General features: G+C 46.0%; 1 protein-coding gene across 3 annotated transcripts in view; it reads left to right on the top strand.

The window, feature by feature from the left end:
- REEP1 (receptor accessory protein 1) overlaps nt 1–27,751 on the top strand; it is a 115,535-nt gene that overhangs the window by 28,934 nt on the left and 58,850 nt on the right. For all 3 annotated transcript variants that reach the window (XM_063078322.1, XM_063078320.1, XM_063078321.1), the window contains exon 2: nt 24,200–24,272. In XM_063078322.1, coding sequence (XP_062934392.1) covers nt 24,200–24,272 — 73 coding nt within the window. The remainder of the gene's footprint in view (nt 1–24,199; nt 24,273–27,751) is intronic.

Here is a 27,751-nt window from a genome sequence, read left to right as displayed (position 1 = left end):
GTTACTTACAACTAAGAGAACGTCTCTCAAGACCCTTCCCATCTTACAGGTGAGGAAAACCAGAGCAGAGAGGCTCAGTGACTGGCCCAGGGTACACTAGTGTGTGACAGCAGTCACGCTGCTGTCTGGGACTTCAGGCCAGTTCTCTGCTGTTCCTGCCCTTTCAGGATGTCAGGATGAACTTGTTAGGGAAGCAGCCCCAGGGTGGTCTGAAACCACGGGGAGAAATGCTGTTATTCCTCCTCTGCCCTCCTTTTAAAACACGGTCTGTGTTCTGTCACACGTGAAAGTGCCTTTCTAGGTCACACGCGTTTGTCCTTTTTTTCTGTAATCCTGTCAAATGGAGTAAGTAGCAAGGCCAGCACCGCCTGCGTGGTTGCATTTGGACATTGCATCTAAGAGATTCTCAGCAGCGAGCACTGGCTGGCAGCCAGGGTCTTCCCGTTCCTGTGTGCTCTTTGCTTTCGTCTTCCTCCCGTTCTTCTAATCTGTACTACATTTATATCTCTAGAACAGGTGATTTTTCTCTGAGCCATATGATAAGGAATGCCTGACACCTGTGCCCTGCTTGGTTTCTATATTTACGTTAGGATATATTTTTAAAATGAGCTCATTAATTGGAAAATATACAAAATAGAAGAGAAAAGTTATTGCTATTTCCACCACCACACTGGAGCTGCCAGTAATGCAGAGAATCTTTCTAGTTGTTTTCGATTTGTGAACTTAATTTGTAAAATATATTGTTGTAATTTTACACATTAAGAATTTTGTGTCCTGCTTTCCTCCTTAGCATGGCAATAGGACAGTTTTGTGCTGTTTTGAACATTTTGTAAATATCACTTTTAAGAGCTGCACGTGTTTTAGTAAGTTGAGCACAATTTACTTAAGTGTATCATGAATCCTTTTTGGTCTGACTAGACAATAAATAAATAAATATGGGAAATGTAAGAGCCGTGGCTCTGTTTGTTAGGTATTTTAGGTTGTTTCTGATTTTTTTGTGACTATAGCTAATGGTATAGCCTTTGCCTTTGTTTTTTTGGATCTTTTCCTTATGCTAGATTCCAGAAAGTAGAATTGTGGATAAACAGGTGTGGCTCTTTTAAAGGCTTTTTTTACGTTATCAAGTTGCTTTTCACAGAGGGCTGATTTGTCCCCCTGCCCAGCAGCAATGGGTGAGACCTATCAGAACATCACTGTGCATCTCTGCCCTGGCCTCTGAATAAGTAACACGTGTAAGAATAAATACCCATGGTGTTCTATTAGCGTTCTTTGTGGCCTGGTAGGAGAACTACTCCCAACCACCAATTTGTAGATCAAATAACACTTATCAAGAGGGAGGGAAAAGCATTTTGTTCTTTCATTTGATGAGGTTACAGTAACTGTCTCCACTGTATGGAAAAATACTTTAGATTTTTTTATATAAAAATCCTTCAGTTATCTTTTTTTTTTTTTTGATAGTAAAGACTAGGTAACAATTTAAGCAAAACTAAGAATATTTTATTATGATCATACTTTTTCAAGCAAAAGGTAGGAAAATGGGAAACTAGATTGTCTTTACTCAAAAGTTTTTGTGTGTTCTGTATTTTGGGAAGAGAGGCTTTTGGGTTTTGAGGCTGGGGTAGTGGGGAACATCTCACAGAAGAGGTAGGGATTTGATTAAGGCTTTAAGGAGGGTTGAGAGAGAACCAGGACCCAGAGTGAACATAGACTTAGCATAAGGCTGAGTTAGAACTCTTATGGTATGTTGGGTTTGGCTGGATCAGCAGGTATGGGCCAAATTTGCAAGATCCTAGAAAGTCAAGCCCAGGAGTCTGGAAAATTTTTAATACTCTGTATGAAGTCATTCAAAGGTTATGAGCAGGGAGGGAAAGCAAATTGATACAGCCACTCTAAAAAATAGTTTGGCAGGTTTTTTTATTAAGTTAAACATATACTTATCATCTCTTGTAGCCATTCCACTCCCAAGTATTTGCCCAAGAGAAATGAAAACATATGTCCACACCAAGACTTTACTCCAATGTTCTTGGCAGCCTCACTTATAATAACTAAAGGCTATGAGCAGGAGAGTGGCCTGGAGAGAACTGTAGCTCTGGCGGATGACTCTGGCAATGATGTGCAAGGGGAACCAAAAGGGTGTCAGCAAAAGGAAGGAAACCTGGTTAGAAGGTTCTTGTAATCCTCCAGGCATGAAATGAGGAGGGGCGGGTGGTGAGAGGAATAAGAAAGGGCTGAGCAGAAAAGTCACCACAGAGGAGAAGCCCAAAGCTTGGAGCCTGCTAGATGTGGGTACCACGGGAAAGAAAGAGGAGAAAAATCCAGTCGAGTGGCAGATGATGGTACCACATATCACAGAGGGCAGTGGTTCTCAAAGTGTGTTAAAAATGCAGATTCCCGGGCCCCACCTCGGACCTGCTGGATCAGGCTCTCCGGTGGTGGGCCCAGCAGTCTGTTTTAACAAGCCCTCCTGGTGACTGTCGGACACCCTCAAGTTATAGAGCCACTGTAACAGGGAAATTGGTTTGAGTTGGGGTACGTGATCCAAGAGGAAATGTTGGAGACAGGGGGTGAAGTTCAGGGACGAGAGCAGCAGGGCTGATGTGGACATTGGGGCTTGTCCAGCAGGTGCAGGCAAGAGTGTAGAGGATGCTTGGAGGGAGGGAGTGGGGTAGAAGGGAAGGCAGAGGCCCAGAGCAATCTTGGGGGTATCTCAGTGAGACTCCTTTGGTTGCACATCCCAGAATCCTGTTCCAGACCAGCTTAAGAAAGAAAGGACACTTATGGGAAGAATGCTGGGGCAGCTCCTGGAACCTGAGGGTAGGGGGTCCACCTGGGCCTCATGAGGGACTGGGACCAGGAGCTAGGCAAAGGTCTGAACCCAGACAGCTTCTGTACCTGCCTGTCCCTCCCCCACTCTTTTAAATTCATGTAACCAGTATCTAGTCACCCTTTAACAATATACCTGTTCTAGGTACCAATGATGAGCTAAAAAAAAAGACTAGACTTTGCCTCCACATAGCATGTCTTCATGCCTTAGCATAAAATGTTGTCCTTGCTTCTGTCTGTTCCATTCTTCTTTTTCTCTCTGCAGATGTGCATCTCTGCTTTGGTGAGCATTTGGCCAGATGTGGCCACCCCAGAGCTCCTTAAGTTTTTAGTCGTCATTTTAAGTAACCTACAGATATCTCAGCCCTGATTCTAAATTCCTGGGGAAAAAATCTGTAAGACCCACCTTGGGCCCAGCCTTGGTGACCTCACCTCTGGCTGGAGGCAGGGTCGCCTTTGGGGTGGGGGTGGGTGGTCATTATAAGACAGGGAATGGACAGCATAGTGGAGCCAAGCAGCGTTTGTCCCAGGGTGCATTGATTTCATCTTTGCTAGTGTGAGCGTGTGTCTCTGTTTGCCTTTCGTGATGAGTTAACAGAGCACCTCAGGAGTGACGTGGCTGCTTCCAGAGGGAGGAAGGGAGTGCCCCACTGCAGGTTTGTGTGCACAGATTATTAGAGACCCTTATTGTTGGAGAAGAGCTTTATGGTGCAGAGAGGATTAAAGCATTGTGTTTTTGCAGAGGGTGGGCTGCGGTGGGTAGATAACCTTTAAAGTCCTCTTCCCACCTTGGGAGTCTGAGATTGCAAATGTGACAACAGAGTTTGAGCATTTGAGCCTGAAGGAGGGTGTCATGGTGGCTCCTGTATTCCTCCCTCTTATCTGGAGTGCACTCACCTTTCACCTGGTTGGTGCTGTCATGAATTTGGATGCATTCATTTTTCTTTGCCCCGAAGTCTAGGGTTTGGTTGCTAATGATTTTACAGGAAATGTTCCTTTGTTTGATTGGAATATTTATGAGTCCTGGGAGACCACAAGAGCATATGTATGAATGAATATACCCCTTCCTTAGAGGGGGGACTTCAACCCACTGGCTCCCTTCATAGTCTTGAGTATAAACTGCTTCTTTAACCTGTTCTCTGCATCTGAGCCATTCATTCATTCATTCAATCAGTCATTCATATTTACTGCTTACCTACTACGTGCCAAGCACTGTGCTAGGAGTTAGAGTTCTTCCAACTTCATGTTTCCAGTCACCAGCCTTGTGACCTTCCTCTTCAGTTTTCCCTCCTCCCGTCACCCTTTGGATCAACACTAGCAGAATGTGCTCTAGGGAGTGAGAGCTTCCCTCAGCCTAGCTTCTGCCTGACCCAGCTACACTAAGCCACTTGTAGCCCTGAACCCACGATGCTCTATCATGTTCCTAGGGCTTGCTCTCCCTTCCTGGAATGCTTCCCCAAATCCCACCTTACTACTCAATCTAACAACCCCCTATTTATTCTTTTAAGATCTGCTGGAGCATCCCCTGCCTGGGGAAGTTGCAGATTTAGAAGCCCAGCAAGGCGTTCGTTGTGGGTGTGATGGTCTGTTTGAGTGGCGTTCAGCTAGACTTGAACTCGGTGAGGACCAGACTGTCCCACTCATATTTGTATCATGACAGCAATGGATGAAGGATCGAATGCTGCTGCGGCCAATGGGATGGGCAAGAAAAGGAAAGGATAAAGAAGAAAATAAAAATCACTCATAATCAACCAGAGATACATTTTGCAGGGGACCTTAAGACTTTCTGAACCCAAAAATTTTATGTGGTTGAAGTTACGATGTATCTTGCTTTTCCACTTAACATTAATATATTAGTATTTTCTTATTGTCCATAAGAATTCTAAGGTAAAATTGTAGTGGCTTTTTAATGTTGTATAGCCAATTCCCTCTTTATTGTTGGACATCTATATTATATTCAATTTTTGGCATAAAAACACCATGAAACGTATTTATGCCTTAATCTTCGTTTGCCTCCGATGATTTCTTCTGGGTGGATTCCCAGGAGTACAATTACTAGGGCAGAGGATAGCAACACTGTTAAGTTTGAGAAATGATGGCAACTTGCCTCCCAGAAACATTGTGCCAATCTCTACTCCCATCTGTAGTTTTTGATGATTGGGTTTGTGAATTCTTTAAAAAGATGGAGTCAAAACAAAGCACCAGTGGCCTCCTAACTGGCTGTGGCTTCAATTCAGAGAAATCTTTTCTCGTGATAGGCGCCAGCATAGAGAAAGACCTGTCACAGTGCAGCCCTGGGGGCTGAGAGGCTGGCCCTCAGTGACAAGGACCAGTGTTAAGAGCCCAGCTGCCCTTTTCCAGGCAGGACTCTGGGACCCGGGAGCCTCCAAGAGAGACTGAACAGCCTCTGGAGCCGGGGAGGGAAGGAAGCTGCTTGCTGACCTCTGGGCCCGGGCTCCAGGCAGCACTCCATTAGCTGCACGTCCGTTAATGAGGCGCTCCAACTTCAGGAAGCTGGGCTAGCTGTATAAAGTCTACCGGGAATTAAAGGGAAAGGGAGTGTGGGGGAAGCATTTACTGCTGTCCTGGTAGGGGAGGTCACGACCGTGCGTTCATCTGCAAGGGGCCTCCTGGCCAGTTAAGCCCAGGAGCAAGTGAGGGTTCTGACAGGTTAGTCATTCCCCTGACCGGGAATCAGACCCTGCCTGGGGACCGAACTTGCAGCCTCTTGGATGTGCACATCTGTTGAAGTGTTATGTATACTCTTGCTTGTTTTTCCTGACATTGGCATTTATGGAATTGATAGCATTTACAGGACACTTTGAGAAATAAAATTAAAAAGCCCTAATCAAGTTTTTATTTTTCCAGCTGACTGTGTACAGTGAGGATGATTCCTCATAAATTATGTTTTTAAATTGACATTACATTGTCACTTAGTTAATTTAAAATATGAATTGAGGAGTTTAATATGAACAGGATGGGAGATGGGAAACTAATATCTGGTGAGTATCATCAGGCTGGTCTCTTTAAAACTCTCTTGTTTCATTTAATCCTTAAAATGGGAATTGTTATTTCTTATTTTTGTAGATGAGGAAACTGAAACTTAGAGGAGTAACTTAAAGTCATAAATCCCTTAAGTGGTAGAATTGAGACGAGAACCTTTGTCTGACTCCAAAGCCCTCGCCCTGCCCAGTGTCCAGGGGGTTGTTTTGCTCCTGGCTCTGGCAGGAGCTGGAAGGAAGACATTGCAAGACAGCTGTCAATCATTATCTGCTCCTGGGGAGGGGAGGGCTGTGCATGAGCTAAGCCCCTCATGGTTTCTGCTGGTGCTGTGATCTGCTCTGAGAAGCACTTAGAGCCGCTTCAAGGAGGAGCTTCAAAGGGAATGCGGATGGGAAAGTTGGACAGTTCCCAGCTCCTCTGGTCTCAGATCTTCACCGTGGGTGCTTGTATTTAGTTGGGGTGATATGACTTCTTACACAAACATACCCTTTTGGTGGTCACCTTATTCACATCTGGATCCTGCTCAGTTGGATTTCTGGCTCTGTCCGCTCAGGAATTGGATCCGTACCTTTTGGTCCATCTGGGTTTGTCGGTGGGACTCTGAGGTGGGAAGGGCTTTGTGCACACAGATGCGTGATCTTGTGTCAGAGAGGACTCAGTCAGCCCCAGTGGACACGAGTTCAGGTTGGAGAGGAGAAAGCCAAGGGGACCTGAGTTTTGGGCATCAGTTGTCTCAAGGGTTATGTCTGTCAAGGCCTCTTCCCTTTTTTGTTTTTGGTTGCATGAACCAAGATAGAGAAAACCAGCTGGGCTGAGCATGAGCCAGAGGGGACTTCTTCACTGTGAAGAGGAAGGGAATTGCAGCTGGACTCCCTGGGGTGCCAGGACCCAGGCTGGAAGGCTACTGGGTAGCCTGCTGTTCTCACTGCCTCTCCTTCCCCTAGGCCCTGGCCTCACTTCTCTGCTCTCCAGCCACATCTGCTTTACTCTCTGCACTTGGGTGTCTGTTGCTCTCTGTCTCCAGACTTCTGCTTTTTATGTATATGCAGCTAAACACAGCTGCCCACAGTGGCAGTCCCCACTCCTGAGCTATATCCCTTTCTTCAAGTATGCAGCAGGAACTACTCAAGTTTCTCAGTGCCAAAAGGAGGCTGCGTTAAGTGCTAAGGGAATATTACAAAGTGTGTAGCAGGCACACATATATGGCATAACCTTCCTTCTAAGGAGCTCAATGAAGGGTTTCACAAAAAGAGTAGCACTGGATCTGGGCATACAACAGTGGCCCTAAAACAGGGGCTGTTTTGCCCCCAGAGGACATTTAGCAATGTCTCCAGACATTTTTGTTTGTCACACCTGGACTGGAGGCATTTAATGAATATAGAGTCCCGGGATGGTGCTAGACATTCTGTAATGCCCAGGAAAGCCCCTCACAACAAAGAATGATCTAGCCCCAAATGTCAGTAGTGCCAAGGTGTCTAATCCAATGCATTAGAAGCATGCATAGGATTTTGGCAGGCAGAGATGGAGGGAGAGCACTCCGGGCCAAGAAAATGATGACTGAGCACAGTGGCAGGAGCGCATGAGTGGACACAGGAATTAGTGGAGGGCCCATGAAGCTGGTGGGGCGGCTGCAGCTAGATGGCAGAGGCCCTCGGTACCAAGATAAGCAGTTTGGACATGTCTCTATGGGCAGCAGGGAGCCATGGAAGTTTTTTGAGCAGTGGAATTGCCCGATTAAGAGTGGTGCCAGTTCTCATCACCCCAGCGCTGCTTCATTGCTTGTCGTGCTGACAGCCTCAGGGATGAGAGCACACCTATGTTTTCCTGTGTTCCTCCCCTCTCTATCCACTCTTTGTTTTCCACCATCCAAAGAAAGGCTCTGTCAGCACTCTGCCTTGCTGACCAGGATTCCCATGCTGGCAACAAAGGGATACAGCCAAAATGACGCCCTTTTGATCACTCTAGTTCCGCCTGCAATTTCCAGGAATGTTCCAAGGCACGGGGTGAGGTCCGTGACAGCTCAGATGGCCTTGTAACAGCTTGGCTTTGCCTCCCCATTGTCTGGGGGCTTGCTAACATCCTCACACTGTCTCAGGACACAGAGCGGGGAGTAGAGAGCCATTTCACACTCAGCGGAGTCCAGGCAGTAGAGGCAGCCGAGCAGAGGCCAGGGTCAGGCTGCCGTCATGGGAGAGAGGAATACCTGAGCTGGGGGCAGGGAGGGCACCCCTAGCTCAACACAGTGCTCTCCTCGTTTGTTCACTGCAGGCTCACCAGCAACTGTGCTGGGAGGCGCTGGGTGAATGCTTTCATAAGGAAACAGCGAGCGACCAAGGTCCAGAGAGGGGGTGAAGGCCCAGGATCACCCAGCTAGTTGGGATCAGAGCTGAGCCTAGAGGTAGGATTCCTGACCCCCAGTTGGGTGGCCTTCCTCGTGCCACATCTCACCTTCAGTGCCTGGGAACCCTGTGCTGTCATCCCGGGCCCTGGCTAGGCAGCTTTAGCCAGTGCTCTGCCCTCCAAACTCCTTCCTTTTCCTAAATTCCACTGCTCCCCAAGCAAACCAACCAGTCAGCCCTAAACAACAGTGTGTCCTTCTCTACCTGCTGCCGGTGGTCCAGGAGCTGTTAAACTCCTCTATGCTAAAATGTCAGAGACTAATAGTTACTTTAGTTATCACCCCCTCTGGGGTATCTCCAGTGATGCCTAAGCCCAGGCATTTCCTGACAGACCAGTTGGGGTTGGGGGTGGGACCTCAATATAGTGCTGAAGGCCTTCTTGGCTCAGATGCATATAGGGAAAGGGAGTGGTGTGAATTTGTCAGTTGTTTTCTCTGTTTTGGTAGGGGCCCAGGTTGGACCCCAGCCATCCTCTGAGACCCCCCAGAGCCTTCTGGGAAGAGCCATTTCTCTGAGGGCACTCACCCGGAACCAGTCAATCAGGGGATAGGATGCTTTTATGATTCCACTGAGACAGTGGCACCCTCCCCGCACCTGCCAAAAACATTCACACTGGAAATGTGTCTCTTACCCCACCCTGGCCCCCAGGGAGAAATCTGTCTTGCAGGCAATGGCTGTCCTTGGTCTCCCAGCCATGTGGCATTCATGGGTCTTGTTGGAACAAGGGCTTGACTCAGCCCCCCCCAGGACTGTCCCATCTGTCATGATGGCTCCCATGTCACCCTTCTGGTGGTGGGACACCATAGTCCATGGTCCTCTGCTTGGAGCCTCCCCACAGGAAAAATAATTTTGCAGGTCTATGCAGCATTTCCATTTTCAAAGTATTTTCTTGGATATTATTCCATTTGACACTCCCCCAGCACCTTTGAGGACACCCCATTTTGCAGGGAAGATAAAACAAGCAAGGCTCCTGGACGCTTGTGCAGGGACCCACATTTGTTAAGTGGCGCAGCACAGACGAGTGCCATGGTCCCCGAGTTCCAAGGTCTCTGAGGTCAATCTCTCCTTCCATGGTGCAGCTTAAGGCTTGAGTGGCTTTAGAGCCAGGCAGAATGGAGGCCACATCCCCTATTCACACATGACCAGCTCGGTGGGTGGGGAAAGCCTCGGGATGTCATCAGTGTGAAGAGAGATCAAGTGGGTGGTTTGTAGCACGGTGCCCGCGTGTCCTCAGCAGAGGGCACTGGGTCTGCACATCAGACGGGCCTATGGCACTTGCTCCCAGGAGAACTCTGAGGAGAAGGGGTAGATCCATAACACGGTGGCATTGACCTGGTTCCTCACTCTTTTGTCTGCTTTCAGCAGAACACAAATTGTGCTATAGTTTGGGCGAGACTTGTTAAGTGGCTTATGTATCAGATGATCCCTTTTTTAATAAACCAATCCTCATGAGGACTTAAAAAGATTTCCTCAGTAAAGCCGAGGATTCATGCTAATACAAACATAACATGTGATCACAATATTTAACTGATTCTGTACAACCAAAAAAATCGGAATATTTGTAGTTTAGCACTCTGGCTTTGAAAATCTCACATTTTAGTTTCAGCCCTGCCACAGACTTGCTGTGTGACCTTAGCTCAATTAGTTGACTTCTCTGATCCTCATTTCTGGTCTATGAAATGGAGATTATAATCATGCCTCCTTTATAGAGTTTAAACTGCTTAAAGCCATGCCCAGCACCCAGCAAGTACTCAGTAATTGGCACTGGTTACTATGGGATGTTAATTTTTTTTCAAAATGTGAAGCTGTCCTTCTTGGTGTTGGTACCCTGGCTAACAGGACATCCCTCACTGAGACTTTCCTTGTGTCTCCCCGTGCTCATGGCCATTCGGGGCTCACAAGTAGAAAGAATGCGAACTGTTTTCATTCTGAAGCACATGAAATCTCTTACATCTCCATCCTCAAAGCTAACTCCTTCTGCTATCTGTCTTGGAATTTTTCTCTCCTTCTGAGTGACCTCGTTTTATCCATTCTCTTCAGATCCGTAAAAGCAAATGGCACAGTTGTTAAAGAGTAATTCTCATTGTGTGGTATTGAGAGGAATATCTTTATTTTCCAGACAAAGCAAGCTGTTTCTTATATTTTAACTTCTTAGCTTCAAGCAGTATCCAACCATTCTTTTTAGAGCAGTCCAAAGGATTGCCCTTTGCAGCATCAAAAATAAAAGATTATTAGCCACACCGGGCCTTGCCTTCTGTACGCAGGCCCATGTTACACACGGTGCCCGGGGGCCCTTGGAGGTGTGTAGCTGCACACTGGAGAGGCCCCGGTGCTGGCGTCCTCCCGGAGAAGTGGTGGCCTTTCCCACATCATCTGCAGGGCAAGTGGGCAAGAGTTTCCAGAACGGTGGCTTCTGGCCCCACGGCTCCATGTGTGCCTGGGCTGGCCAACTCAGGGTGAGGTTCAGGAGAACTTCCAGCCAGAACTATTAGCTGTGTTTGTTCCTTAAACGTCCTGCACTCACTCCTCATTAAGACATGTGCTGGAAATTTTCCTCCCAAAATTTAAATGTTGCTCACTGAAGGAAACTCGGCTGCTTTCCAGCTTGCTTGCTTTTCATGGGGTTTTGTGGTGTAATCAGGGTGGCATTCTGGGCTTCAGCCAAACATCCCTTTGCTTCAGACAATCTTTGTTCTTCCATGGCCAGGTGAGATGGAGTCTCAGGTCTGGACATAGCCGCTCTCCCCTAACTCCTCCCTCTGCTTCAGGTTAGGTGACAGCAGTGCTTTTGTTAGCTGGCCTGAGCCTTTCTGCTGACAAACCCAGTGGCTTGGAATCATGATAATTTCTTATGAGCCACACATTATCTGTAACCAAGCCACCTCAGATCCTTGCTGGAACAAATCAAGATATAAAAAAAAATAACGATGGATAAAATATCAATAGCAGGAACATTTTAAATAGTGTAACTTCTAAACAGAACATAACATACAGCAATATTTTCCTTCTACAACTGGAACCATTTTTAAAAATACGTATTTGCATTGCTTGTTAATTTGCCCTCATCTTAAATGTCATTACAGTGAGTGGCTTGAAACGTGGTGGGTTTAACATGTATTCTATGATTAGTAAATTTTATTTTGTTTGAAAGTTTTAGCAAATTAAATAGCATTATACCATGAAACAGAACAGATGTAAATTGAAAGAATTATATATATGTTTTCTTCTAAATTTGTTAAGGACTGTACTAAGTAAATTCTGTTTTTATAAAATTTTCAAGTATGGATGATTTTGTACAAATACTTATGTAAAGTTTTTTTGGTTCATACACATACATTTATTTTATTATTTTAATTGTGATTTAAAAAACTCATAAAATTGATCATCTTAACCACTTTTAAGTGTATAATTATGTAGTATATGACTCATTGTTCTGTAACCAATCTCCAGAACTTTTTGATCTTGCAAAATTGAAAATTGAAACTCTAGAGCTGGTTGGTTAGCTTAGTTGTTAGAGCATGGTGTTATAACACCAAGGTCAAGGGTTTGGATCCCCATACCAGCCAGCTGACAAAATAATTTTTAAAAAAGAATATTGAAATTCTGTACTCATTAATCAAATCCCTATTTCCCCTCCCCACAGCTCCTGGCAACCATGATTCTGTTTTCTGTTTCAGTGAATTTGACTTATCTAGATAAGTAGTAGACTTATCTAGAATAGCTCACTCATAAATGGAATCACACCGTATTTATCTTTTTGTGACTAGCTTATGTCATTTGACATAATGTCCTTATGGATTGTCCATGTTGTAGCATGTGTCAGGATTTCCTTCCTGTTTAAGGCTGAATAATATTGATATCTGTCTATCTGTCTCTCACATTTTGTTTATCCGTTCATCTGCTGATGGACGCTTGGGTTGCTTCCATCTCTTGGCTATTGTAAATAATGCTGCTATGAACAGGGGTATGCAAATATCTGAGACAGAACCATTGAAAAGGCTCACCTACATTCTACTGTGTTAACTTGGCTGATTTTAACAGATGAAGAAATCAGTAACTCATTTGGCAGTATTTGTTCACATGGTATCATGGGATGGTAAGCATAAGGGATGCTGCCTCAGGGTAGCCATGCGAGGGGGTTGGGAGGACCTGGGTTCATATCAGGGCAGATGCGTTTGATTGGTGGCGCCTGAGCCACAGGCCCACACCCTGCTGCAAAGGAGCCTGGGAAAGTGAGCATAAACCATTATCAGCTTCAGGTACATGAGGTGGAAACTTCCCTACACAAGGCAGGGGAGCTCATTGCTGTGCTGGGAGCCAGAAGACTGACAAGTGCCTGTTACACCAGCTTACCAGCATCTAGAATTCCCACGTCCCATTATGTCAGAGCTCTCCTGTCTGCCAAGAGTGGCTTGGCATGGCTGAGATCACACCATGACATGGATGCTCGAGGTGGTGAATGTAAAGTGTAGGACCACCAAATTCGTGGTGCTCCTGTGGTCACTGGGAACCTTGGAAAACCTCTGCACCGTTGTTCATGTGGCTACCTTTCCATGGTTGTCCTCCCCTCCTGTCTCTGCCAGAACCAGGCCTTGCCTTTCCTTAGGCTCCCACTGGAGTCCGACTCTGTGGGAACACTCCATTCTTCCTTTCTTGATCTGTTCTTATACCTGTGTTCAGGGGTCGATCTAGGTTTCAAGGGACCTGAAGCTTACAATTGCAGGGGGCGACCTTTTTCAGAAAAAGACATCAAAAATTTGATGAACACATTGCTAGGACCCCTCCCAGGGCCCAGGCAGTTGAGGGCCTGGTAGCTTAATCTTTATTAATCACGGTCAATCTACTTTTGCTTGTATTCATTCTTTTTTCTCTCTCTTGTTTTTCTCATTTAAAAAATTAGGGTATGATTTGCATAGAGAAATTCTCCCTTTTTATTGTGTGGCTCTGTGATCTTTGACAAATGCACAGTCAGGCAACCACCACCACAGTGTAAATATGGAACAGGCTCGTCACCTCCAAAAATTCCCCTGTGCCCTTTTGTAGTCAATACCCCCCCCAACCCCCGTCTCTGACAACTCATGTTTTCTGCCTCTATAGTTTTGCCTTTTTCAGAATGTCCTATAAATGGAGTCGAGTAGTACATAGCCTTTTGAGTCTGGCTTCGTTCACTTAGCCTAGTGAACTTGAATTTCATCCATGTTGTCACCTGCGTCACCTCCTCTGCGCACAGCCCTGGAGGTGCTCAGATAGGAAGGCCCAGTCCTGTCCTCAGAGAGCTCATAATCTAATGATGAAGGCACTTGAGCCCATCATCATATGCCTTTCCTTCCACACTCAGCACACACAGCTTTGCCCTGCCACCTATATTGTTCTGATATACCTGACACCCCAGCCACGTTGCGACTGCCCAAAAGATAAAAGGTCTGACTTTCTTGAGGTATCAACTTGGGTTGGAAAGAACAAGGCATTGGAAGCCAGGAAGACTGTTTGAATCCAGCTCACCCACTTAGGAGCTCTGTGACCTTGTGTTGGACTCAGAAGCTGGCACAGAATAGGGACTGAATAAATGTCTGTTGAATGAATGAATGAATGGGTGAATGAATGAATTGACTTAACCTCCTTGAATCTTATGCCCCTGCTGTGTAAAAGGTAATAATAGCAGTCACTTCAGCTGACTGCTGTGGGTATCAGTGCTTGGTGGGTGTCAGTAAAGGATCATCCTGTTCCTGCCAACTTCCCCGAGGTCCTCTGATACCCTCCCCAGACAGGTACTTTCACACATGCGCACCTCAAAGCTAGCTGGTCCCTGACGGAGGACAACCAGCACCTGCCATGTGGGAGCCAAGAGGGCACCAGCTGGGCAGACAAGTCCCCAGAAAACCCCACAGATACCTGCTGACCCCCCTAAGTCCAGATCTAAGAGCCCCTCACACTTACCCCCCACCCCCTTTCATGGTGCAGACAGGAAGGCCCATCCAGTCCTTCCCTCTCCCCAAATATGCATCTTGTAGGGGTCTTTTAATGAAGTCCATTGAGGGCGAAAACCCTTTAGCAAAGACCTCTGGCTGGAGGTCAAGTCTCTGGCTCTCAGATCTGGGGAGGGGACATGGGCTAGCAGACAGGTGGCCACAGGGCAGTTGTAAACACATCTGTTTTCTTCTCTAGAACAGACTCAGTGGGACTCATCACAGGGGTTGTTATGAAACAGTTATTTGTATAATTACATTTGCTGGCTGCCTTCCCTACCGGAGAACCCAGGGCACCCAGTAGGTGCTCAACAAATATTTAATGATTGAATGAGAAATGTTTTGTGGTTGAAAGAACTGGCATTTGATGTTAGTATTCCTGTGGAAGGGAAGAGAAAGGAACGAACATCTGTTATTCATCTATGGTATGTCTGAGATGTTAAATCTTTACCTATAGTCTCCTCATTCAATCTGCATAGTGGCTGATGAAAGTAGGTGTTCTTGGTTTCTGCCCTCCAGGAAACCAGTCCAGAGTAGTTAGGAACATGCCTGCCGTCCCCCACAGCTAGTCAGTGACGGAGCAGGATTCAAACTCAGGTCTGACGTCAAAGCCCATCCTCTTTCTACCACACACAATAAAGCAGGGTTTCTTTAGAAACTTCTACAGGTTAGACTTAAAAACAAAAAGAGATTCAGATTGACATTTGAGCAGGATCTGAGTGAATTGGATTGTAGGGTTAATAGCATAAATTGAAATTTTACAGAATATTTGTTCCTGCTTGAGTCAAACTTTTCTGTTTTGTGCTTTTCTAAGTTGGGTTTGAGAACATTTCTGTAATCCCATGTAAATGGGGATTTTTGCAGCACACATTATACAAAGCTGTAAATAAGCAATAACACCCCTCCCCTCCCGTGCTAGAGGCAGTGTGGTTTGGGGAATCATCATGGACGTGTAGACGGGGGCCTGGAGTTGAATCTTGTTGGATAGGGGAAGAGATCTGGCAGATCCCTACACCACTCTGAGGTTTGGTTTCTTCATTTGTGGATTGGGAAAGTAACCCTAGATATCTCAGAGGGGTGCAGTGCAGATCAGATGAGCAAATAAGTGAATGACATTGTGTGAGGGGTGTCACCCCAGGAAGAGTTGTATATGTGTTAGTTGTCCCAAATCTACAGAGAGGAGCAGGAGACCGAAACATGCTGGGAAAAGAATGACTCTACAGAGAGGCCAGTAGAATCACATGCCAAGGAGAGAAAGCAGAATGTGGTTCATTTCTGTTCTGCCAAGATCAGCACAGACTGACAGAGATCCTCGTCTGCATGAATGGTTTATTGTGCTTGGAACCCTGTAATTGTGCTGTCACCTGGTGTCAGTAAATGTATAATGCAGGGCCAGAGTGGAATTCTGTTCAGCAAGGAAACAGGCAGCATTCTCCCTCCTGCTCTTCTAGTCCCCATTCATTCATTCATTCATTCATTCAGGGATCACCTGCAGGCTCTGAGCACTACGGAGTCAGGAAGGCAGTGTATCACAGCAGTGAAGTGATGGGAAGTGGAGTCAGACAGACCTGGGTTCACGTCTGACCTCATCCCTCCCCTGACTAATTGTGAAGCTCAATTACAGTAGTCCCCCCTTATCTACTGTTTCACTTTCTGTGGTTTCACTTACTCATGTTCAATCACAGTCTGAAAATAGGAGAGTGAAGTAGAATGAGATATTTTGAGAGAGGGAGAGACCACATTCACATAACTTTTATTATAGTATATTGTTATAATTGTTTTATTCTATTATTAGTTATTGTTGTTAATCTTTTACAGTGCCTAACTTATAAATTAAACTTTATCATAGGTATGTATGTATAGGAACAATCATAATACATATAGGGTTTGGTATTGTCTGTGGTATAGGCGTCCACTGAGGTTCTTGAAATGAACTCCCTGTGGATAAGGGGAACTACTGTATTTAATTTCACTAAACCCCAGTTTCTTTGCCTGTACTATGAGGAAAGCAATAACACCTGACTCATATGAAGTTGAAAAGTGATAATGCTCGTAGATAAGTTTGCACAGTTTCTGATGTATAGTGAGTGCTCAGTAAAAAGTAGCTTTTAAATCATAATAATATAATCTCTAGGGAGCCAAGATGCACAGTGGGCCAGTTCTGCTGTTTTCTTTTCTCCCACTAGCCTATTAGGAGGTCACAGTGGGTAAGCAGACGCCAAGGGTTGGGACCCATGGCAACCAAAGCCCAGGTAGTTCGCAGTGCCATGGGAACCTTGAGCTGTGTGCCCAGCCTGAGCAACTCTTCGCTCAACTTAAGCTCCTGGAAAACCATTGTGAATGAGATGTTCCCTGCAGCAGTGTGGTAAAGGTCAGGCTTTCTGAGGTGCATTCGGAACCCAGGCCCATGGCGTATCTGAGACGGTTCTTTTGGGGCTGGAGTGTTAGTGGGCCTTGGAGATGCATTATGGCTTTTATGAATCTTGTTTTGCCACACATGGACCCTCCGACATCCGGATAGTACTGGTCCCCTCATAGCTTGGAGGCTGATGCCCAGCTCAGCTTTATCCATTTTTGGAGACACACACTCACAGCTCACTGGTGAGTGTGAACTCCTTCAAATGCTTTTGGTTTTTTTTTAGGTCAGTTTTATTGAGGTGAGAATAGTAAAATTCACCCTTTTTTAGTGCAAGTGTTTTGAGTGTGATTTTAATTGAGTTTTGACAAATGCATACGGTCGTGTAACCACCACCACAATCAAGATGCAGAGCAGCACCGTCACACCTCCAAATTCCTGCACACTCTGTAGTCAGCCCTTCCCCCCACCTCTAGCCCTGGCAACCACTGCTCTGGTTTTTGTCCCTATAAATTTCCCTTTTTCAAAATAGCACATAAATGGAGTCATATCACATGCTGCCTTTCAGTTTGCTTCTTTTCTTTACTGTAATGCATTTGAGCCTCCAGATCCCTCTGATTGCAGCAAGATTGGTGATTCTGAGATAAGCATGGAAAATCAATAGCATTCCTGTACACTATTAATAACCAATAGAAAATCTAATTTAAAAAATTCACAATACCACCACCAAAAAAAAAAAGCTGAAGTGCCAAAGAATAAGACAAAACATGTGCAAGATCTTTATGAAGAAATTTACAATATATCATGAAAAGACTTTAAAGAAGACATCAAGAAGTAGAAGTGACCATGTTCATGAAGAGAAAATATGGTATCATAAAGATCGTGGTTTTTCCCAGGTAAATTTTGTGAATTCAGTGAAATTCTAATCAAGGTTTTTCGTGGAACTTGACAAGCTATCTCAAAATTAATATAGAAAAGCAAAGGGCCAAGAATATACAAGACAGTTTTAAGGATATTAGAACTATGGTTATTAATATTATGGTTATTAAGATACTATGGGTATATGTGTGTGGCTAGACAGTAGATCAGTGGAATAGAATAGCTGAAAATAATAGCTATACAGGTTGGAAAACTTTGTATATTAGAGGGGTAGCACTGCAAATCAGTGGGAAAGGATCCAGTAAAGGTTACTGGGACAATTGGGATCCATACAGAAAAGAATAAAATTTCACATCATACATAAAGATGAATTCCAGATGAATTAAAACCTAATAGTGAAAAAGCAAAAGTTAAAAACTTTTGTAAGAAAATATATGTGACCAGGATTTCCTCAACAAGATACAATAAACTATAAAAGATCGATATATTTGTCCATATAAAATTTAAAACTTCTCTACAACAAAAGACACCACAAACCAAGTTAAAAGAGCTTATATCTGGGAGAGACATTTGCAATGCATATGTCCAAGAAAGGATTTATAACCAGAATTCACAAAGAATTCCTAAAAATCACTAAAAAAAGATAAACAACTTCATGAAGGGATACAAGCAGGCCAGTTAAGCAGCCCAGATGGCCAGTAGGCATAAAATGTTGCTTAACTTCAGTTGTAATTGAGGAAATACAAATTAAAACAAACATGGGATACAATTTCACACCCATCAGAATGGCAAAAATTAAAAAATCTGACTTGTTTGGCAAGAATGGGAAGCATTAGAATTCTTTTACTCTTGCATGGACTATAAATTGGTACAACCACTCTGGCAAGTGGTTTTGTGTTATTTGGTGGAAGATGCTGTACCTTATGACCCAGAAGTTCCATACTATGTATATACCACAGAGAAGGTCTCAAATGAATGCAAGCCTGTACTGGCCACTGCAAAAAATTTTTTTTAAATGTGCACAAAGAAATATGTACAAGAATGTTCATCATAGCCCTATTTGCAACAGGGAAAAATTGGAAAGAAACTAAATATGCATCAAAAAAAAGTCATGATATACAAGTGTACTTCCAAAAGTTTGTGGAGCAAATGGAATTAAAATACGAATCTTTACATGAACTTTTTGAAGACTGCTCATATTCATATAGTAAAGTGGTACACAGTAGTTAAAAATGATATAGAGAGACAAGTATCAACATGGATCAAACTTCAAAACATAAAGTTGAATTTAAAAACATATCTCCCAGTGTAATACATGTAGTGTGAATCCATTTGTATGATGTTTAAACAGGGATAAACAATATTTTTTTCTATTTATGCCTGGCTCATGTAGGTAATCAAAACATGGTGAGAATGATAAAGACCCAATTCAGGATAGTGGTGACTTTTGGAGAGGGGGGAGGGATTGTTTCATGGAAGAGTATATAGAGGACTTCAAATATCTCTCATGTTTTAAAGTTTTTTTCAAATTAAAAATTATAGCATATTTATTGGAACACCAAAAGGAGCTCACAACCAAGGGGAATTTTTCTGTTAGAGTAGATGATAAAAACAGTCTTAGAGATTAATTCTCATAAGAAGTAATAAAAATTGATCTATAAGCTTTTAGAAAAAGAAATGATATATTTCATTGCATAAGAACAAAAAAATATATATAATCAATATAAATTTTAATACTTTTTAATGCTCAGATGAAACAGATGCCTTCATGAATTGGAAGATCTTCTGTGCAAATTCATTTTCCTGGATATGGCACACCATTTTTAAAAAGTAAAACATATACAAACAGAAAACTTCCGAGAACATATGTGTACAATTTAATATACATTTGTGTTTATAAAGCAAAACTCTGTAATTACCACCCAGGTCAAGAAATACAGCATTCTAGAAGCCCTTGTGTGGTATACTGTTTCTTCAGTGCAATTTGTTTTATAATAGTGTGAACAACCTTTATAATTAGCTTGTAATTCTTTTACATTTAAGAATTAATTTTAGAAAACATACTGCTAGCATTGATTTTTTAAATTTTCAGTATAACTTAGGGTTAGGAAATGTCAATCCAACTGTAGGATGCCTGAGAAGACTGGGGAAAGTACTGGTTTATTTCATGGTTTGCAGAAGACGTGGCCACGGTTAGCCACCACGGTGCCACAGCCTGTAGCTGAGCCCTCGGCCACTGATGGTGTCCCTGCAGATTCCAGAGGACGATAAGTAGTCTTCCTCAGCAGCAGTAACTGGAGTCACATTTACAGTTCATTTGCATGGGCACTATCTCTCTTCCCTTGGCCAGAGCTCCAAGAAGTTGGTAAGAAGCCTTAGAGTTGTGTTTTTCTTGACATTGGCCACTGGAGTAGGTGTGTGGCTTTTACCATTTGGGGCCATCCCCCTTCTATCTGAGCATTTGCTGTTTTTCCTGGAACACTGGGCATTGTTTTAAACACTTGAGGCAGATTTCCCTTTGTGATTGGGTGAAGAGTCTTTGACCCAAAGACTGGGAAACAGTACATTAGGCCAGGGTTCCTCTGCCTCAACACTATTGACATTTTGGACTGGGTCATTCTTTGTTGTAAAGTACTATCTTGCATGTTGTAGGATGTTCAGCAGCACTCCTGGCCTCTACCCACTAGATGCCAGTAGCTCCCTCTTAGTTGTGACAACTAAAATGTCTCCAGATATTGCCCAGATGTCTTTGGGAAGCTCAATCGCCCCTGTTGGGAACCACTGCGTGAGATTGTGGTGTTCACATGAGATTGATGGATGATCCCTTTGAGGTGCTGCAAATGTGGAGCAGGTGGGGGGAGCAATCTGGAAGAAGGCCTCTAACTTGGAGCAAGAGGAAGAGTGAAGGGCCAGGATAGGAGAAACACAGCAAGCTGATAAATGGAGCCAGTAAATTGGGGTGACAGATAATAACGGTGGGGAGAAGGGAGGGTGGGTGCAGAGCTCTGAGGTGCATACGAGCTCCCTTCGAAGATAACCGGGAGGAGTGTGTTAACACAGAGCCTGGACTCTTCCATAGAGAACAGCACTCAAGCCTTCTACCATCTCTCTGCTTGAGCCAACCTTGAGCACCAAAGGAGCTTCAAGCCCTCCTAAATATTTTACCACTTTCCTCCTGACCTTGTAGGGAGTTATGCAAGTCCAGCAGGTGGGCTGAGTTCCTGGGAGAGGGATTGCAACTGCTTGATCATTTATTCACTTAACAGACACCCACTGTTTGTCAAACACCCACTTGGGCAGGAACTGTGCCAGGCACTAGGGACCCCACTAGTCACCCAGGACTGGATGGTCTGGATGGGGAGACAGACTTAGCCAGCACAGGCAGCCCTGGGAGAATAAAGAAGGCAGGCTCTGTCATCAGGCTGCCTGGGCAGTGTCCCAGCTCTGCTCCTGGCTGTGTCTCCTTGGACAAGTGAGTAATACAGCCAAGCCTCAGTGTCCCAGTCTGTAAAGTGGGGTTGTCAGAATTCTTATCCTGTACAGGTATGAGGATTAACTGAAAGAGTGTGTACAGCCTGTAGGACAGTGCCTGGCACTAGGGAGCACTCACTGATATGAATATTTTAAATGTTTTATTACTAGTACTACTACATAAGGGCTGCCACAGACTTAAACAGTGTCAAGAAAATTCTGAGAGAAGAGAGAGCAAAAACTTCACAGAAGAAGTGCCTTTTTGAGATGGGTCTAAAAGATCAGTGGGAATTGATAAGGAAAAACAAAAAAGTTGTGGGGTTGGGGGAAGATTATGCACTAAGATTCACGCAGAAGAAAGAATAGCCAGGAAGTCACAGATTGCGAGTGAGCGTGGCTGATCAGGGGACAGCTGCTGGCTTTGTGATCCCAAGACTGAGTGAGGGGTGGGCCATGAGGCTGGAAGGAGGGCCAGTGGGGCTGGTGGAGAAAGACCTTGCAGGGGAGCTTGGTCTGAACGGACCTAAGTACCAAACCCTTTCAGTATGGGCCTGCTTCATTATTTCTTTTCTTCAAAATAAATTAAGAAAAATGGGCCATTTTAATCCCATTCCCCTCTTCCCTGGGCAGTGAAATCCTAAATGTTGTTGAGTTTTTGGAACTGAAAAGCAAATTTGCCTGTGGTGGGACCCTGTGCTGTCACTTGGGGGCCAGGCAGGGGGATGCTGGCAGCCAGTTCACAGCAAAAGAGTCCTGCAGACTGAGCACAGGCCTCCCTGTCCAGGCACCTCTCAAAGCTCCCTGGCTCTGTGACCACTCAGAGGGTGTCACGGCTCATTGGAGTTCACAGAGCAGCCAATCATTCGGCCGCTGGGTGGAGATGCACTTTCCACCTGTCTCTTCCACCACTCACATGCTGCCTCGGGGCAGGGGCTGGACACCATCCAGGCAGACATGGATGATAACCAGGGCATCTGTGCCCAAGCAGTAGCATGTTTATTTCCCCAGAGTCTGGGGTGTTGTGCCTGAGGCTTTGCTGAATCAGCCTGGAGCCGTCTGGCATCCATCTCACTACCAAGACCTCAATCCCAAGGTCACAAGCGTCCTCTGGACGGTACCAACTTTGGCTTTGCACTCAGAAACTTCATGCATTGAACACATACTTACTGAGTGCTTCCTACTGCACCAGGCACGGGGGTACAGTTATGAAGGAGACAGACACCATCCCTGGCTTTGTGGAATATACATTCTTGGGGGAGAGTCAGACACTGAATAGACCAAGTCTTATGGATAAGGGCTAAGAAAGGGAAAAGGACAGGATTGTGGCAATGGAGAAACTAATCCTCAGGGGTGTGGCGAGGACAGGAAAGGCCTCAATGAGGAACAAAGACTCCCCTGGTACCTGAGGATGCTTAGGAGTGGGGCAGGCAGAGGCAGGGTGCAGGATTTGGGAAGACCTTCCTCACCAAGCTAGCTGTGATCAAACCCACTGAGCTTCCTCGGGCTGCACCCCTTGGCCTGTCTGGTGTCTTTGGCACTGATGCCTACTCTCTTTCATAAATGTTCCCCCTCCCACCCCAGACCTATTTTTTATCCCATTTGCTGGATTATGTTGCTCCTCACACAGATAACTTCTGCCTTCCCATACGGTGGCCTTGGTCTCCAAGGCAGTGGACAGTGGTGGCAAGAAGCCAGGTTAGGGGGAGGCCAGCCTGTCTGGATTCCAGCCCCTGCTTTACCCCTTCGTAGTCACAGGACCTTAGGCAACCAAGTGACTAACTGCTGCGTGCATTGATGTCCTATCTATGAAAGGGCTTCCCTTGACCAAGGCAGCCTGAGTGGGATAAGGCCTATATGAGTGGAGTTAACACAGCCCTCTCCTCTTCAGTGTCAGAAACTGACTAGGTTCCATTAACTTTGCTTTTCCCTGGAAACCTGATGAATGTGGAATGTTAGGGTGTTCCCTGGCAACAGTGCTTGTGGTAAAGTTGACCCCTGCTTGGTAAATTGCATCTGGACTGGGAGTTCTCTGTACCGACCTCTGCATAACCCAGTGAGCCATGGCTATAGGCTTCCTCAATGTGGTGTCTTTTGTAACCAAGCAGGCTCCTTGCGGGGACCCTGGAAGCTCCGTATGTGGGGTTGTCACAGGAGATACTGGCTCCTGTGGGGCCTGGGCCAAGGCGGCTCCTGCACCTAATCAGCTTGTACCTGCGTTGACACTTGGGGGTGACCTCATCTGTTAGGTAAAAGGATTAAACGCTTACAGCTCTGACATTCTATTCATTCATTTAAAAATGTCTGTTGATGGCCTACTATGTGGTAGGTGCTGAGAACACAATACTGACTGAGCAAAACAGTTCTCTGCCCTCAAGTTACTTACGGTCCACCGGGGAGATGACTGTCAGTCAAAGCATCACACAAATAAAAGAACACCCTGATAATAGGTACATTGTGCTGCAAGAGTGTAGTGGGGGGATTTGACCTGGCTAGAGAGGTCAGGGAAGGCTTCTGTGAAGAACGCACATTGGAGCTGGGATCCGATGGATGAACAGACGTAACCAGACAAAGAAGGGGAGGGATGATTCCCGAAGGAGAGAACAGCACTGGCGGAGGCAAGGTGGAGGGAATGAGGGCAGGTGGAGCTATGCTGTGCAGGTCCTTAGAGGCAGGGCTGAGAGCCCTGGGCATAGATCAGTGAGAGCCAATGCCCGAACAGTCACGCTGGTGGTGACATTTTTGCTCCTTCATCTTAAGAGCCATGAGAGCAAGTTAATGGACTTTGGGGATGTGTGTGTCGGGAAGAGGGGTTGGCTTGATTGGATTTACTATGTGAGAAGCTTAATCTGGATGCAGGAGGCTGAGGTTAAGTCTGAGGGGAGTGAAATTTGAAGGAACTTTGAGGGAAAAGGTTTTGATGGAGGAAGCCAAGGTGTGAGAGGGAGTTATAGAGCATCAGGTGGGGATTAGCAGCAGGAGGGGAAAGTCGGCTTTAATTTCAGGGGTCTTGGCTGCTCAGCTAGCCCTCCCCCCATTTTTTGGCTTCCATCACCCCAAACCATCCTTCCGTGTTGCCAAACCACAGATTGAAGGAAGGTGAGTGTATGGGGGCAGTAAAAGGAGATAGAGGTTCCCAGCAGGCCCCAGCCAGAGCAGAAAACCTTCAGGGCATTTGTAAAAATAAGTCAAGCCCCACAGCAGCATTTGCAGTAGCTTGGAAAAGTGCTCCTGGCATCAAAGACAGACATTTTGCATTAAATAGGATGAATGAAAATCACATCATTTTTCTCTCTTCCCTCCAGGCTTATATTTGGCACCCTTTACCCTGCGTATTATTCCTACAAGGCTGTAAAATCAAAGGACATTAAAGAATATGTAAGTAGTGCTTTTTGTTTTGGAGGGGGTGGCTGATGGGATGGTGGGGGCAGCTGGGCGTGAAGTGGTGGGAGAAGGTGGGTGCCCTCTTGGTGTGGGCGCTGGTGGCAGGGTGAAGGAATTCCTTCATCGCCCCTCTTATGAGATTGGACTGGTGTGGCCCAGGAGTCCTCTCCCCTCTTTAGAATTGCCCTCTGTCTAGACCTCGAGTCTTGAAGTAAGGAAAGTAGAGAGGTACAGCGAGGGGAAATGGGCTGTACAGTGCAGCAGACCTGGGTTTATTCATGGCTGTCCTACCCTGGCCCCATTCCAGGTCACTGATTCCAGTGCCCCACCATTTAAGCCCAGTTGCTATATAAGCTTTTTGAGGGCAGGGGCTGTTCATCATCCTCTATCTGTTTCCCGCAGCACCTCTCAGAGGGCTGAGCATGTAGGAAGGAGGTCAGGAGGACTTACTGGTTGGAGGATTGTATTAATTACTGTTGGACGATTTGGGTGCCCCAGTTACCAGCCCTGGGCATGCTGGGCAGCTTCAGGCAGGAGAACGTTAGACCAGCCCCCATTGACAAAGACTGGCTGGGGTGGGTGGTGAGGGAAGGGTGTCCCTTCCCATGTAGGACACAAATTCAGGTTAAAGTGCAAACTGTGTGGATTTTGGCATCAAGAGAGGTTAAGCCCTGCCTCTGACATTCGATTGATGCAATGCTGGCCATGTAGCTTAACCTTCTAAGCACCTCAGTGTCCTCATCGGAACAGTGGGGTGGGGTAACAAAAGTCCCTCTCCCTCTTTTACCCAAAAGATACCAGTTGGCAAGTTTGGCACAGGTAAAGAAATAATTCAAAGTGGACTTGGAAAGCCATTTTCTTTCTCAGATTTCCCAGGAAGTCTTTATGATGAAACTGGCACCTCCAGATCAATTGCAACCAGAACTCACCCCCTACTCTCCGTGTTTCCAAGAACTACTTGCCGTGGCTTGGGTTTTGCTGCTTCTAAACAGGGGATGGGGGGTGAGGAGGAGACAATTTCTCCTCTGGAGACCAGGTCCCTGGTGTATGTGAGGGAGTCTCAGAGTGCACACTGTAAGTAGCTGCTAAGTTGCAAGCACAGAACCTCCTGGTTCTCAATTGACTTGGTGCAGAGCACAGCATCAGGCAGCCTCTTCCAGCCCTCCCTTCCCCAACCCCTCCCCGCCTATGACACAGGGAAACTGTGCCAGGGAAGGAGGCCTTCCTGGGGTCACCGCAGTTCGAGGTGTGATGCCTGGCTTTGCAGGGGCACAAACTCGATTCTGTCAGCTCATCTGGGAGATATCAAACCCTGGTAAATGGTTTTGCTCTGACTAAACACACAGGAGCCTGGTTTGTGAGTCGAATGGCAGTGAGTTAATTTAGCGTGAGAACTGTAACTGACAGGCAGAGCAGCTGTCTGTGTTGGCTGAGCACGAGGGCATGCTTTCCCAGGAGGGGAAGCTCGAGAGTGAAGATGAGAAGAGGTTTCTTGGTAAAAATGGAAGCGGAAGAAAAGAGCTGAGTGGTGTTAGGGGAGGCTGCCTCCTTTCTCTGCACTCACGCAGTCTCACCCACTCCCCCTCACTCTCTCACACATTCTCCCACACTCCTGTTTTCTTCTTGCCATCTGTAGGGAAAATATAGGAAAATGGTCAGGGCTCCCTCAGATGTTCAGAATCTTGCCACGCATTTGATGTAAACATGCACGTGCACCCAGGTGTTCTTTGGTTGTCCAATGTAATTGCGTATAGACACCCAGGTGTCCTGGGTCATCGGACTTAAGTATAAAGGAGAAGGGCTCTGAGCCATGCCCCCCTGCCCTGGCCCAGGGGGATGAGGAGGCTGCTACTGCTGTTGGAGGCTGTTGCTGCCAGAGCCCCCGGGACCCGCCAGGAGGCGGTCGCCACCGCTGCTGCTGCTGCTGCTGAGAACTGAGCTCGTGTCATCTGCCAGTGGCTCCTGGGATACTTTCCTAATTACCTAGTGTGGAACTGCATGTGAGGGGTCTGGTGATCCAGCCTGGTGTGTGAGGGGTCTGTGACCCAGTCTGTATAACAGGTTTGAAGGGTCTGTGGGCCATAACACCTAACCTGGACAATACAAATAGAAAACTTAGGCTAACTCAAACGATGAAACATCTTGGCTTTAGTTATGAATTGCTTTAACAATACAACTGGCTATGTTGGCAGGATTCCAACATTGCCTAACCAGACAGTTAGCATAGCCACGGCCCTAACCTGACACCGTCCTTTTGACTAATAGGCCCATTTGTCCAAGAGACAAACCTAAGAGTTTCCTCTGACTCCTGCTTCCCCCTCACCACCCAACTTCATACGCACTCCCCAGGGGTTACTTGTCTATTCTCTTAATAATCTTTCAAACCAGGTCTCTCTTCCTTCTCAGCTGTCCCTCCCTTAAATCAGGTTCTCATCGTTTTCCCTAGAATGTTGCATTAGCCTCCTGTGATGTGTAAAGTTACAAGACTACGCCAGTTGTCCCAGACCCCTCACACGCAGGTCCACGGTAGGTAACTGGGAAAGATCCCGGGAGCCATTGGCAGATGACACGAGCTCAGTCCTCAGCAGTAGGAACAGCTTACAGCAGCCTCTAGCAGTAGCAGTGGTGGCCTCCAGGAGGGTCCCGAGGGCCCTGGCAGCAACAGCCACCAGCAGCAGTATCTGCCTCCCCAGGGCCCCCCTGCCTCCCCGGGGGTGGGGGGCCCCATGGATCAGAGCCATTCGTCCTTTATACTTAAGTCCATAACCCAGGACTCCTGGGTTCACATATGAAATTACATTAGTCAATAGCCAAGGAACATCTGGGCACACGTGGATATTTACGTCAAATACTCGGCAAGATTCTGAACATCTGAGAGGCCCTGACCATTTTCCTATATTTTCCCAACAGATAGTTTTTATTGTCACTAACAAACTAGCATGAATTTAGTGGATTGGAACAACACAAACGTATTATTGTACAGTTCTAGAGGGCAGAAGTACAATGGGTTTCGCTGGGCCGAAGTCAAGCAGGGCTGCATTCCCTTGGAAGGCTCTAGGGGCGATTCTGTTTCCTCACCTTTTCCAGCTCCTAGAGGCTGCCTGCGTTCCTTGGCCTGGGACCCTTCCTCCTCCTTCAGAAGTACAACGTGTCATCACTCTGACCCCGCTGGGACAGGTTCTGCACTTTTAAGGATTCATAAGATTTCACTGAGGGCCGAGCCCGTGGCGCACTCGGGAGAGTGCAGCGCTGGGAGCGCGGCGACGCTCCCGCCGCGGGTTCGGATCCTATATGGGAATGACCGGTGCACTCACTGGCTGAGTGCCGGTCACAAAAAAGACAAACAAACAAACAAACAAAAAAAGATTTCACTGAGCCCACCTGGATAATCCAGGATGATCTTCCCATTTGAAGGTTCTGAACTTAATAACTCTGCAAAGTCCTATTTACCAAATAGGGATTATCTTTGGAAA

The sequence above is a fragment of the Cynocephalus volans genome, chromosome 14, assembly GCF_027409185.1.
Source record: "Cynocephalus volans isolate mCynVol1 chromosome 14, mCynVol1.pri, whole genome shotgun sequence".
In the NCBI taxonomy this organism is placed as follows: Eukaryota; Metazoa; Chordata; class Mammalia; order Dermoptera; family Cynocephalidae; genus Cynocephalus; species Cynocephalus volans.
Note: the sequence above shows the minus strand (reverse complement) of the source record. Positions and strands in the feature narration are given on the sequence as shown.